Raw genomic sequence first — 14,417 nt, forward strand, 5'->3', positions numbered from 1 at the left:
TTCTTCAAGTTGAGTTTAGGTGGGTTTTTCCCATCACATTGGTCTTATCTGAAGTGTTAAAAAGGCATATAATAGAGGTTATTGAAGTGTTTCAGTTCCTAGAAGGACTCTTAGAAAAATACAGTCAGCTGTGACCTAGATGGTTTTTTTCCAATTCTGATTCCATAAATCGGTCACCATATTAGTAGCCTACCTTTGAATAGAACAGAGCTACACCTCCCTTATTTTTCCTCATCCCGCTCTTCACCATTGTAATTTGCTTAGACGTAAAATTTTCAGACTAATTGTTTGTTAACTTTAAATATAGGGGTGCCTGGGTGGCTCAGTCAGTTAAGCATCTGCCTTCAGCTCGGGTCATGTTGGGCTCCCTGCTCAGCAGGGAGTCTGCTTCTCTCCTCCGTCTGCCCCTTCCCCTGCTTGTTCTCTTCCCTGCCCTCAAATAAATAAATAAAATCTTTTTTAAAAACTTTATCTAAAACCTCATATGATTTTAAAATTAAAGAGAAGTTATCTTCCCACTGCAGCGGCATAATTTTCTATTCATCTGGAGGAATAGACACACACACACACACACACACACACACACACACCCCACCTTTGTTTTACCTCAGACTCAGTGTTCCAGACTTCTTTGTCCAGTGCTCCTTGCTGATCTCCCCTTTCTGTCCTTAACCGTCCTGTTGCCCAGACTTATATCCTGCTCTCTTACACTATATGCTTTGGCTTCTCATTCTACCTTAATCTCTGTATCTACACTTGGGTTCTTTTTCCTAGTTGTTTTTCATATCTGGCTCTTCCCAGTGAGCCTGTTTTGTAGTGGTTTTTTTTTTTAACCCCTTCATTTTGTAGTTTCTTCTCCTGAATTACTGTAATTATCTCCCAGCTAATTTATTTGATTCCATCTTCCCCCTGAATCTGCTGGCACACACTATGAGGATTATCTTTGTTAAACACTACCACTCCTCAGAAATCTTTGGTCTGTAGTGCCAGTGGAATTACACTTCTTTGCTTTTTCAAGGCCTGTCATCGTTTGGCAGAGCCATAGCTCTGTGCCTGAATCCCCACAGTTCCTCAAGGACACCTGCCTCCTCCTTCGACCCAGGCTCTTCCCATCTGTATCCCATTGACCTCTGTACCTTCCTTCCCTTGTTTGGAATGTTAGTGCCTTTGTAGCCTATCTTTCATAGCTTTTCTTCTCTTCTGAAATATAATCTGGAATTTATATAATCTTATATGTTTTTTTATCAGCATTGTGAAGTTTTGAGAGTTTTTTGTTGAGTTTTTGTTTTTTTTGTTTTTTGGGGGTTTGTTTCTTTTTGGTTTTTGGTTTTTTTCTCATAGCACCTGGCATAGTTCTAAACCTGTGTAAAAGCCCAGGTGTTCATAGTGTCAAAGCCTAGTATTTGCCAGTCTTCCAGGAGCCCTTACTCCTTCAGAGGAGGGTTTCTCAGACTTTGTATGAATCAGGCAAGGGGTAGAATGTTTTATCTCTTCAAGGAGGTTTTTTAAAAATGTGAATTTTTAATGTAACCGTTTCTGTAAGACTCATGGTTGGCAAGCAGGTAACTTGAAATCAGAAGCCTAGAGGAAGTGGAATACATACAGTCAGTGACAGACTTGATGGGGAAAGCTCTTGGGAGGGTTTAATTTCCACTGCCTGGTTAACGTCTTCTGATAGAATGTCAGAAGACATATTAAGTCCTATAAAGTCTTAAAGTGCTTTAAAATGTCAAGTATATGAATCATGAAGTTTTTCTTACAAGAACAGTTTGCATTGGTATGCTGATTTAGCATTAATTAAGGAATGTATCAGGGAAAGGTAGAGTAAAAATATGTAACTTGATATTTGGAGTTTTCTGCTATCTTTGTGAAGTGTGCTAGCACTTAAACAGTAATAGTACTTAAAATAGCATTTCTAAGGATAAGTCTTAAAGTGAATTGAGTTGGAAAGAGGTGTTGTACATTCCATTCCTTTTCTGTGGAGACTTTGCTATAGTATTTTCTTCTTACTAATGGTGTCTGAAGTGCTACTTGTAATACAAATAAAAGCACTGCTCAGTTTTGTTATTTTCAACCATGCTTAGGTTTACAGTTTTTATATTTTGTCCTTGGTGTGTTTATGATGACAGTTAGGTGATTAAAATAATAGGGAAGTTCCCTACCAAGGGAAAGGCCCATTATGCTAGTCCTGGGTGGGCTAGTCTGGTAGATAGGAGCGTAAGTCAGCGCCGTGCCACCTGAAAGAAGTGAAAAATGCTTGCATTTACAGAGTTAGACGAAGCTAGATGAAGCAGTATACATCTGAACACAGTTCTCTTACCTCAGAGGGGCCACCTGTTGAATCTGTAAGCTGTTCTGTTAACTCATTTCCTCTCTGAAGGTGCTTTTGTCTTATCTCAGTGTTACTGCTTTCCCTCCCCTGACGCAGTCCACAGTTAAGCTGTTTTGTTTCTGGTGGTAGAAATTTGTCAAAGAGTAATCCGTTTTTCTTCTTTATTATTTCTATTTTATTTATATATTTTATTATAATAACATAATTTCTTTTATTTTAGTTTCTCTGTTTATAAGAATTTTAATTACATAAACCTGAAAAAAATGAAGGAACTTTGAAAGCTTGGCTCTCAGTAGATCAGTAGATTCCCCTCTGGGACTTTGATTAACGGGCTCTTGCCTGGTTTATGTGTTTCATTTTTTGGAGAGGTTTGTTTAAGTTGTGGCTGGTGTTTCACGTTGGAAAAGTACAAATGAGTTGTGCTTTTCTTTTGTTCTTTATTTTCTAAAAATATAATAGTTCTTAGTATATATTTTTGGGAACAAATTACTAAGAAAACCTCTCAGCCAGTGAAAGCTTAACTCGTTTTAGGAGAGAATAAGTCTTCAAATTGTTCTCAAAGATCCAAGGGAAAAGAATGCTTTAATCTTTGAGATCAAAAATAGTATCGCTTGTCCCTTCAGTAGGGACCTCCAAACTTATTTTTAGATGCTCCTTTTCTGTCTAATGGTTTTTCCCTATGAAGAAGTATATAGATCACTCTGTTGAGTTTGGGTTCTGAGGGTGGTAAGTAGGGGAGGTGTTGGAGATTTTTTTCCTATTTTCGTGGAAAATTTTTCCCTTTAGAACATGAGCACGAATATGGAATTTTTAAAGCAGTTTCATTGAGGAACAATTGACAGTAAACTGCACATATTTCATAAATAAATGGGTTTGTTTTCTCAAACACTGGTTTCAGCTGTCTTATTATGTCTCTTGCAACCATTGTCCTTCAGGAGAGATTATCTCTTCTGCCTGGGAACTCGTTACCTTAGCTGTTTCCTTCATTTAGTTTCCATCTTTCTGTATATGACTTGCAGATCTTCATCTCAAGCCCTCATCTGAATGTGATCTTTAGTCCAATCCAGCCCTGCCATTTCTTTTGCCTGCCCAGCATTCCCACCTCCAGCGCATATTGAAGGCCCTTACCTAGATTGTATTGATGATCTTCTTTTGGTTCTCTCCCTCTATTCTCTTACACACTGCTGCGAGGAGGTTCTTTTTGAATTGCATTCTTGATCTTGTTTACTCCTTCACTGACTGCCTGAAGCGATTTCACATTGTGGTCAGAACAGGCCCTCAATGACATTAACCCAGTTCAACCAGCCTGTGTTCCTGCCCACTTGTATTCACAAACTTGCTTGCTCCGATCTAGCTCTTCTCAACCGAGGTCCCACTTGGGAGTTAAGGCTTGAGAACTTGGGGTGCTTGGGTGGCTCGGTTGAGCGACCCAACTCTTGATCTAGCCTGGGATCTTCATCTCAGGGTCGTGAGTTCAGCTCCTGTGTTTGGGCTCCACACCCAACTCCACACCCAGCTCCACTTAAATTTAAAAAAAGAAAAAGGAAAAAAAAAAAAAGCCTGGGTGCTTGGGTGGCTCAGTCAGTGGAGCGGTCTGCCTTCTGCTCAGGTCACAATCCCAGAGTCCCAGGATTGGGTCCCACATTGGGCTCCCTGCTCGGCGGGGAGTCTGCTTGTCCCCCTAACCCTCCCTCCTCTTGTGCGCGCGCTCTCTCAAATAAATAAATAAAATCTTTTAAATAAATAAATAAATTTTTAAAAAGACCGGAGAACTTAAAGCATTCATTGCATATAACCAGTCGGTTTGTGTCCTACTCCTTTAGAATGGGACTAGTTATGTATCTTCCTTGGGAGAGTTGAGGTTGTAAACACTCAGATCATTTTTATAGGGCTTACTTCTCTCCCAGATCCACATTGAGAAGGCTACTCCAATTAAACTGAGCTATTCCTTGGTCCTGGAACCCCTTTCCATGTCTTGGTTACATTTATTTCCTCTTCCATTCTGTAACCAGTCCTGTCCCACTTTATATCATGGCCTCTTGGATTATGTTTTCCTTGGGCCCAGGTGAAAGAATCTTCTTTCTCCCCCATACACATATGCTTTTATCCCACGTTCACAAAGATGTGTGGAAAGATGTGCACACACATGCTTTGACTCAGCGTCTTTTCTGTGTCTATTGTTGTCTTTTCCACTTGCTTATGCCAATGTTATTAAATATTTCCTATTTCCTTTATCAGAAGGGGAGGCAAGCTTGATGCCTGGCTAGCATTTGTACCCCCATGTCCACCCTGAAACTGTGTATGCCGTGGGAACTCTTAAAGTTTGTTTGGTAAACTGCTGAAAAGCCCTGCTGACACAAAGATAACTGCTTTGAGACGTTCTAGTTCCAAGTCTTGCTTTATTACTGATTTCTCTCTTTACTTTGTATCTGGAAGGCCCTAACGAACCCCTGTACTTAACTGCCATTTTCTCTGTCACCCTATTAAACCTGTAAACACTGCCCTAAGCCACTTTGCCTAGTAGAGATTTGAGATAAAGATGGTTGCCAGTGAAGAGTGAGATATAGGAGGAATGGATTCAGTAAATGAAGTATTGTTCAGCTGCTCTTGGGATCTGCATTTTTATTATAAGTGAAGTTATTTTTGTGTACTTAAAATATATAGTTAAATCCCAGTGCAATGAAAATAGGCCCTAATAATTTAAAGTGGCAGTATTTGAAGAGAAAAAATTAGCTATCTAAAATGTTAACCAGTTCAATAAAACCTTCTTGAATTAAACTTTTCAACTGTAATCATGGAGGAATTTCAGAAAATACTTAAAAAGCACAAAGAAGGAAAGGAGACAATGTTACAAAGAATTTCACTGATAACTTTTTGATGAATATATGTCTAGTCTGTTGTGTATGTATTTTCCTCATGTCAGTAGGTATTCTATTACTAAATTTTTTGAAATGTCAATTGAGGATTCCGTTTTTAGGGAGAACCATAGTTTCTTTAACCAATCCACTATTAATCATACACTTAGGTTTTAGTTTTTTAGCGTTAATACAAATGCTGTGAGCATCTTTAGGTAGAAACCTGGTACAGATCCAGAGTTGTAGAAGAGGCATTGCTATATCAGAAGGAAAACTTAAATACCTACCAGCCTTTGGGACACACAAACCCCACCAGAAAGGAAGCTTGATCCAGGTTATACTCAACAGTCTGAGTGTACAGACTTATAAAATAAAATGAGCCTTTGTGAAGTTTTCAAATTGTGACTGTTCCTGATATAAGAGAAACATAAAGAGAGCACGATACAGAGCTCCAACTGGGAAATTTAATGTTTTTCCCCATAGATTATTTGTATTCACTTTCTGATTTTGCAAGTGTGTTTGCATCTTTTCTTTCTTTCAAGAACAACTAATTTTCCCTAAGATGCTGGAGGGTAAGTCTTTGCCCCACACTAAACAAAATGAAAGTTTTTTTTTTTTTTCTTTTTTGTTCTTTAAACCTCTTCCATCTGTCTCCAGTATCCTGTTGGAATTTCTTGAGATTTGAAGCAGTTTCTGTTGCTTCTCTCTGATCACCCACTGTTAGCTAAAGCATGGCTTTTCCCACAGAGAAAGTTACATGAAGGCTGTGTACTAGGAATTAGCAGCAGTTTGGTGAAAAAGATATTTAGCTATTTGGTGAAATTATTGAATAAAATAGTTTTTGGAGAAGACCTGAATTTTAGTTATTTTTTTTAAACATGAAAAGTACCTCAGTTTACATAATAATTGAGCCAAGGTAATATAATAAAGTCATTAAATTGTATGTTGCTCTCTTCTAGTATTAATTTTAAAGACCCACAGTTTGCTGAAGACTACATTTTTAAAGCTGTAATGCTTCCAGGAGCAAGGTAACAATAATGTGGCTATAAAATATGAACTATCTAGTTTTATTTTGTATGCACAATGCTTATCTCAATACTAAATACTGTATTTTCAAATGGTCAGAAAACCAGCACCAGTACTGAAACCTAGTGACTGGGAAAAGTCCAGCAATGGGCGGCAGTGGAAGCCCCAGCTTGGCTTTAATCGGGACCGGCGGCCTGTCCACCTGGATCAGGCTGCATTCAGGACTTTGGGGTGAGTGGTAGGTTGCTATCCTTTGTATGTTTTGCTTTTTCTGAATCATTCACAAGCATTAAGTCAGAATTTATGTTACAAATACTTACGAGACCATTAAATGAAACTATTTGGCAAATATTTTAATGATTTTGATACTCTTGTGCTCTTCATTTTTAAAATTCACTTCTGTTTCTGTGGTTTATGCTTAATGTGTTTGAGAATTCTGTTATCTTCTGTTAAAAGGTTTTCCTATCTTTCTGACAGATCTTTCAAAGGAATAAAACATTCTCTTTACTTTCAAGAGAGTTTTAGCTGAATTAATATATGGCAGAATCTTGTTTAAAGTGTTAATCAGTACTTTACAATATATGACACATAATACATAACAAGTACATAATACAATATATGATCAGTACATGAAGATAACTCTTAACTTTGATCCATATTCCTACTTCTTGGAATTTATCTTGAGAATATAATTTTAGAGGAGCATAAAGTTATATGCCCAAATCTGTAGTGCATTGTTATCAATAATAGTAGTACTAAATGAGAGGAATGGTTTAATAGGAGACATCACTGTGGTAAAGTACTCTATAAGTATACATACTATAATTATGAAGACTATGAAAAATATAGGGAAATGTTTAATAGAATTGAAAACAGCAAGGTATAGAGCAGAAGTATATATAGTGACAGCAACAGCATGGGTCCTTGAGGGCAAAACTGAAATATACAAAAAAGAAAAGTAGACTCACTCTTTACATGAAGTAATTAATTAATACTTAAATAATTATCAGTAAAGAATCTTTGGCAAACGAACATACGCTATCACCCTTACATTGGTACTGTTTTCAATTTTGTTAATCATAAATCTTTGAAGTTTATATTATCTTAATCAGATCTAGTAGTAAAGAGACAACTACTAGCATTTATTTAATTTATATCAGCTGTCATGTGATGGATCTGTCTGTAAATTTTTTTCTGTTGGTGGGGCTCTTTTACAGCCATGTTATGCCAAGAGGCTCGGGGGCTGGCGTTTACGGCAACCCTGCACCACCACCTGCAACGTATCAGGGGAACTTATATAGGCCGCTGTTGAGAGGACAAGCCCAGATTCCAAAACTTATGTCAAGTAAGTTTTTACAAATTGATTATTTGACATGCTAAATTAAATATTACAACAAAGGTTGGTTTCTAATCTCATTGCTAAAATGATTTATCAGGGCAGAGATAGTGGACTTAAAAACATAATTTAGAAGAATTGTAAGTGAATGTAAAGTCTTTCAGATACTTTTATCTTGGCTGTATATAGTTAATTGAATAATGTGAATTGGATTTCTTATTTTCATCTATAAATCTACAGTGAGCATATGCAGAAGGAGGTGTGTGGAGTGAACTGCTGTTTATTCCATTAATACAAGTATTGGGGCAATTAAATCAGGTGCAGTAGATGAGGAATTGCAACCTCTTAATCAGTTCAAAGACAGTAGTATCCCTTTCGTGATGCACATTGTAGCTCAGGACTACTTAAGATAAAGCCAGGCATTGCTTTAGGTAGGAATACTCCTTTAACTCTGTGGTTCTGTGAAAATCTTGGCCTTTCCCTGACCCCTTGTAACCTGTTTTGTGGATAGAAGTGGTTCAGAAGGGGCATCTGGGTGGCTCGGTCGTTAAGCATCTGCCTTCGGCTCAGGACATAATTCCAGGATCTTGGGATCGAGCCCCGCATCGGGCTCCCTGCTCAGCAGGGAAGCCTGCTTCTCCCTCTCCCACTCCCCCTGCTTGTGTTTCCTCTCTCGCTGTGTCTCTCTCTGTCAAATAAATAAAATCTTAAAAAAAAAAAAAAAAAAAAGTGGGTCAGAAATGTTACCCATTGAAAATAATTACATGACATTTGTTTTACAGTGGAAAAGGAGAAGAAAAAAATTAAATGTTAGACTTCTCATAGATTTTGTATTAATTTTCAATTGTGTCCCCATTTTGTTATTTTTTGAGCTCTATGGCTGTGTTCAAGTCATGTGCCAGGTTCCAAAACCATCTTCTTCCTAAAGCCTTTGCTTCTTCATTCCTGGACCAAACCAGGACAGCATGGCATTGGGGGAGACACGACACGTGACTGTGGCAAGATGCCAAACATTTGTTAAATCTGAGTGTTATTTTATTAAGTTTCCTTCTGATTTTTGGAAATATTTCATGCAAATTAAATTAACAAAAACAGAGGGGGCTGCTCTGAGAAATCTTTTTGAACCAAAGTTGTAGTTGTCAAAGAAATACCAGATTAATGTGAAGATTGTTGGGAAGTATTTATCCTATGCGGCTACCACTGTTTTCATGCTAATTAAGTTACAACTCCCCCCCTTTTTTTTTTTACCTGAAGTCCACCCCAGATTTTCCTGGTATAGTACCCAGGAGGAAATGGGCTCTGAAAGTCTCATTCTCTCTCAGAGCCCTCTCTTTTCAGTGTATTTTCTCTGTCTGTCTCTCTTTTTCTCTCTGTGGCTTTATGACATTGAATGGAGCATTATTAAGACTCCACGAAAACTATGGAGTTCAGCAGTTTTATTCTATTTAGTGAAACACAGAAAGGGCACGGTTTAATGGGCCTTATGGGGATCTGCTTGGTGCAGTAGTTTACTTAGCTGCTTTTCCCCCAAGATTTGGCAAATAACATTTCTCAGTATTTCCATATATATAATATCAAGCCATGCCACATACAACAGAAGAGTCTAATCACTTTGAAAGAGCGACCTATACCCTGATATTTTACTAGTAAATGATGAAAGTATATCCAGCTTATTGATAAAGCTAGCTGTTTATTGACACATTCCTTATCAGTTCCTTTTTTATGGCTCTTCACCATACTTCTATCCATATGTACTTCTATCCATAATGGTATCACAGCTTCCAAATAGGAAGAAAAAAAATTGAGATGAAGATGCTAGAACCAAGTATTATCTCTGTGGCTTAGGTTAGCTAGTATTTCTCAAGATGATGGTTATGAGGCTTTTCTGAGGTTGTTGCATTGAATAAACTTTGAGAAATTTGGAAAGAGGTTTGAGCAGCAAAGGTGAAAAAAGCATGTGTTCTCCTTCCATTTCATATTTCCTAAGGCCCAGTCACTGGGCCTGCTGCCACCATAATCTATCCAGATTATCACCCAGACAGCTACTTAAAATCTTTGTTTTCCACTTAAATTGATTTATTTTAAATATAAGATTATATCAAAAGTATATGATGTTATGAGTTTGATGTGCTTGTTGTATTTTTTCAAATATACATAAGAATACTTAACTATGAAGATAAGTGTTGTTCACAATCTCCAGAAATTGATCTTATGTACAGTTTGTGGTATGTATACCACACTTTGGGAAATGTTCCCTAGATCTTCTAGGGAATCATAGGCCCATATGAGAATCTGTAAAAACCACGGACTGCCTTCACAGAAAATCACTCACTCAATGTGGCATTCATGTAAATCCAAGTGCCTCATTCTTAGATCCCCTTCCCTCCTGCAGGATCCGTCTCCAACACTAAGAGTAAGAAGGAAGTCAGGAAGGTCTTTTATTTATCAAGGTCACACCAGAGGTAAAGAATTTCATGTCTTGGGGTGACTGGGTGGGGTGACTGGGTGGCTCAGTTGTTAAGCGTCTGCCTTCGGCTCAGGTCATGATCTCAGGGTCCTGGGATCGAGCCTCGTATCAGGCTCCCTGCTCAGTGGGAAGCCTGCTTCTCCCTCTCGCCCCCCCCACCCCTGTCGCTGGTGTTCCTTCTCTCGCTGTGTCTTTCTCTGTCCAATAAATAAAATCTTTAAAAAAAAAAGAATTTCATGTCTTTCACGGCCTGTAATTTTATAATTCTTAGTTTGTCTTTTTTGTAAACAGTCAACTCTTAATCAGTATCTGTGCATTTTATTTCAAATAGTGGGGTCACCTCTCCCTTTTTATTGCCTTGAGTAACTCATTTGCTGTTACAGGTCATATGAGTGACTTTAATTAGAATCTATCTATTCCAGTCAGAGTCTCTGTTTTAATTTACATCATTAAAAAATAGGAAATACGTTTTGTAAAGTAGGGATTGACTTAGAGCAAGAAATGTGTCCATCTCTGTGTGGTGACTTGTAAACATTGAGCCACCTGAGCATTAGTGCTGGGACTTCCAAAGGGGATGGGAATGGTAGGAATGAAAGTTTATGGGAAAAAAACAGCAAGAATGTGCTATTCAAATTGAGCCTACAGATGGGAATTTGGGATACTTTGGGCTGAGAAAAAAAGAGTTTGAAGTATACGGCAAAAGTCAGGTGGTATTAAGCTTAGAATAACTGGTACAAAATTCTGGGAGTGTAAATGGGAACTGGTTATGAGAGTGGGAAAGCTGATTTTTTTTTCCCTCCATATTTTTAGTGACATTTTAAATGGATTTTAGCTGTAGTACATGTTAATTAAATAAAACATGGCAGATAATAAAACATAAACACCCATAGTCCCACAGTCCTGCAATAAAGCAGTAGTTTCTTTCATTATATTCCTATGTGCAATTTTTGAAAATTTGATTATTATACATGTATTTTCACATATACTTTTTATTAAAATGCAGCATATATAAAGTTCTGAGTCATAAGTGTACAGTTTAATTAATTTTTATGAAATGAACACATTCATGTAACCACTACTCTGACCAAAAAGTAGAAAGTGACCAGTCCCCGGAAGCTCCCCATTATGTTCTTTCCCAGGTGCCACTCCAGCCCATTAAAGGTAATTACTCTCCTGACCTCAGTGTCATTGATTTGTTTCATCTGTTTGTTTAATGGACTCTTAACACGATTGACCTTTTTGAAAATTTAACCTCTTTTGTTTGATATTTTGTTTCTGAGATTTATCCGCATTGTTGCTGCAGCAGTAGTAGTTCACTCATTCTCACGCTTCCCCTGCTCCATCAGTGACTATGTCATCATTTCTCTCATTGGAGTTGTGTCTGGGTTGGTTCCCAGTTTGGGCTTTTGGAGTAGTACTGCTGTGAAATTCATGTGTCTTTGGGCACACATAAGTAAACATCTCTGACGGGTAGGTATGTATCTATCAGTAGTAGAACTGCAAGGCTAGGGTTGTGGGCATATTCAGCTTTTGTGAATAGAGGTGCCAGATGCATTTCCCAAGTTAAATTCAGTTTATACCAATTCACATTCCTTTAGCAGTACAGGGAAGGTCCAGTTGCTCCACATTCTCACCAACCCTTGGTATTGTCAGTCTTTACACTTCTAGCCATTCTACTGGATGGGTAGTGGTCTCCTGCTGACATTTAATTAACATTTTCTTGATGCTCTGATTGAGCTTTTTTCATGTTTATTGATCCTTTAACATTTTTTTGTGGTGTGCCTGTTTGAGCCTTACGTCCATTTTTCTATTGGGTTGTCTCTTAGGGGTTCTACAAAAGAATGCTGGTTATGAGATTTTTTTTTTTAATTGAAAGTACCTTTTCCTTTCCTTTTTCCACTTGATAGCTTGCATTTTCGCTTTAATTGGTGCCATGTGAGGAACAGAGGTTTATGCCGACATTTGGGGACTGTGGGTGAAGAGCATGTGGGAATTCTTTGTGCTTTTCTTGTAGCTTTTCTTAAGTCTTGAAATTATCACAATAAAAAATTGAGGACAAAAATATTCATCGATATTTGATGTGTGTTGATGTTTTTAAGTAGTATTTTAAATGTCATTTTCCAGTTGCTTTCTTGTATGTAGAAATAGATTTTTTCATATTGACTTTGTATCTAACAGCCTTACTAAATTCATTTATTCTGAAAGTTTGTGTGTTCTGAACTTTTTGCCTACATAGCCATGTCATCTTGCAAGTGATGACAGTTCTGTTTATTGACTTTCTGACTCTAATGCCCTTTGGTCTTCTTTTGCTTTATTGCACTGACTAGGACCTCTGATGTGATTGGATAGAAGGGTGATGGTGGACATGCTTGTTTCATTCCTAGTCTTAAGGAGAAAACTTGTAATACTTCACCATTAAATAAGAAGTTTGCTATAGGGGCACCTGGGTGGTGCAGTTGTTAAGCGTCTGCCTTCGGCTCAGGGCATGATCCCGGCGTTCTGGGATCGAGCCCCACATCAGGCTCCTCTGCTGGGAGCCTGCTTCTTCCTCTCACACTCCCCCCTGCTTGTGTTTCCTCTCTGGGTGGCTGTCTCTCTGTCAAATAAATAAAATCTTTAAAAAAAAAAAAAAAAAAAGGTTGCTGTAGGTTTTTTTCTTTTAGATAAGAAACACTGGGGAAGTTTCCTTCTGTTTCTTGTTTCTAGTGGGTATTAAGTTTTATCAAATGCGTTTCCTCTATCTGTTGAGATGGTAATAGTGTTTTGTTTTTCTTTCCTTCTGTTATGTGGTTAAACCAACCTGGCATTACTGGAATAAACCTAATTCAGTGTGATAATAGCGTTCCTTTTTATATGCCACTACCTTCTGTGTGTCAGTATGTGGGGTATTTTTATCTGTGTACTATGAGAAATTAGTTTATGACTTTGATTTCTTTTTTTTTTTTTTAAGATTTTTATTTGTTTATTTATTTGATAGACACAGCGAGAGAGGGAACACAAGCAGGGGGATCAGGAGAGGGAGAAGCAGGCTTCCCGCCCAGCAGGGAGCCCGATGTGGGGCTCAATCCCAGGACCCTGGGATCACGCCCTGAGCCTAAGGCAGACGCTTAACAACAGCCACCCAGGCACCCCTCCATTTTGTTTTCTAATATACTCATGGATTATTTAGAAGCAGATTGCTTAATTTTTAAGCATGTATGCTTTTCCTAATAATCTTTTAAAATAGAGTTCTTTCTTAATTTAACTGAAGCTAGATTTCTACAAATTGTATTGCTGGGTCAAAAGGTATGCTGACTCGACTTTGGTGAATATCACGACATTAACCTCCAGGTAAGAGTATACCAATTTACACTTCCTATAGCAGCAGATGAGAATTTCTAATATCTCAACTCCCACCAATACCACATTTTTACCATTTTTTTAATGTTCCTGCTAATTTGATAAGCAAGGAATAATGTATCTTGTTTTAAGGTATACTTTTTAAAACTGCTGCTTCAGTCATATTTTTTACTAACCAGTTTTTCCTTAATAAATTGCTTGTTCTTGTCCCTTGCTGATTTATTAATTTATGTGCAAGTCTTTCTCTTTATTTATAAGAGCTCTTTAAAACTCTTTCTGAGTAGAAAAGTGCACAGTTACGTCTCCTTTCTAGAACCACAGCTCTGTTGGTTTTGGAAAAGATTTGGTGGTTGTTCTAGTTAGGGAGGGATAATGAAGGTCTGAACTGATCTGTGGCAAAGTGAATTGAAAGTGGAGAAGATAGGAGAGGGGGAACTGAAGGACTGGATAATTGAATATGTTACTTGAGGGAGAGAAGATGAGGCTCACGTGTGTACTGTGGACAGCTGGGTGGCTAATGAGAATTGGAAACCCAGAAGGGTGAAGGAATATGGAAGAATATGCCGAGTCTGAATTTTGTGCAGGTTGAAATGCCTGAAGACCTTGCAGTTATCTGCCAGCAGTTAGTAAAATGGGTCTTGATTCTTGCTCAGCAGAGAAGAAAGGGTTGGAGAGAGAAAACTGGAAGTCTTCTGAGTATGAGCCAGAAATATAAAAGCTCAGGAAAGATTTGGATAAGTTCATGAATTTTAATTGCCCTTGGTTGTAAGAGAACCCAAAAAAGCTTGGGGTTGTGAGGGTAGACTTCCTTGAAGGCAGCCATGTCATTTCATAAGTTATTCCCTGCTGCCTTTGTAGGTGTGTTGGACAAATCATTGGCCTAATCTAGAATGGTCATTGCAGGGTAGTATATTGATCACAATTATATGATGAGCCCAGACAAATGCTGCCTACTATCAGGAAAGGAAATCTCATGTTCTGTGATGTTTGCTTCAATAGTCTTTATACGTAGTTCAGCATATAATTCAGTTTTTGTTTTCTTTTAGTTTATCGTTGTTAACA

At 37.9% G+C, this 14,417-nt stretch overlaps 1 protein-coding gene across 1 annotated transcript in view; it reads left to right on the forward strand.

The window, feature by feature from the left end:
* XRN2 (5'-3' exoribonuclease 2) overlaps nt 1-14,417 on the forward strand; it is an 82,462-nt gene that overhangs the window by 54,597 nt on the left and 13,448 nt on the right. Inside the window, exons 25-27 of the mRNA XM_045776775.2 lie at nt 6,147-6,215; nt 6,313-6,444; nt 7,431-7,558. Of these exons, the coding sequence (XP_045632731.1) occupies nt 6,147-6,215; nt 6,313-6,444; nt 7,431-7,558 (329 nt within the window). The remainder of the gene's footprint in view (nt 1-6,146; nt 6,216-6,312; nt 6,445-7,430; nt 7,559-14,417) is intronic.

Source organism: Ursus americanus, chromosome 22, assembly GCF_024610735.1.
Source record: "Ursus americanus isolate L20-20 chromosome 22, mUrsAme1.1.p, whole genome shotgun sequence".
Classification (NCBI taxonomy): Eukaryota; Metazoa; Chordata; class Mammalia; order Carnivora; family Ursidae; genus Ursus; species Ursus americanus.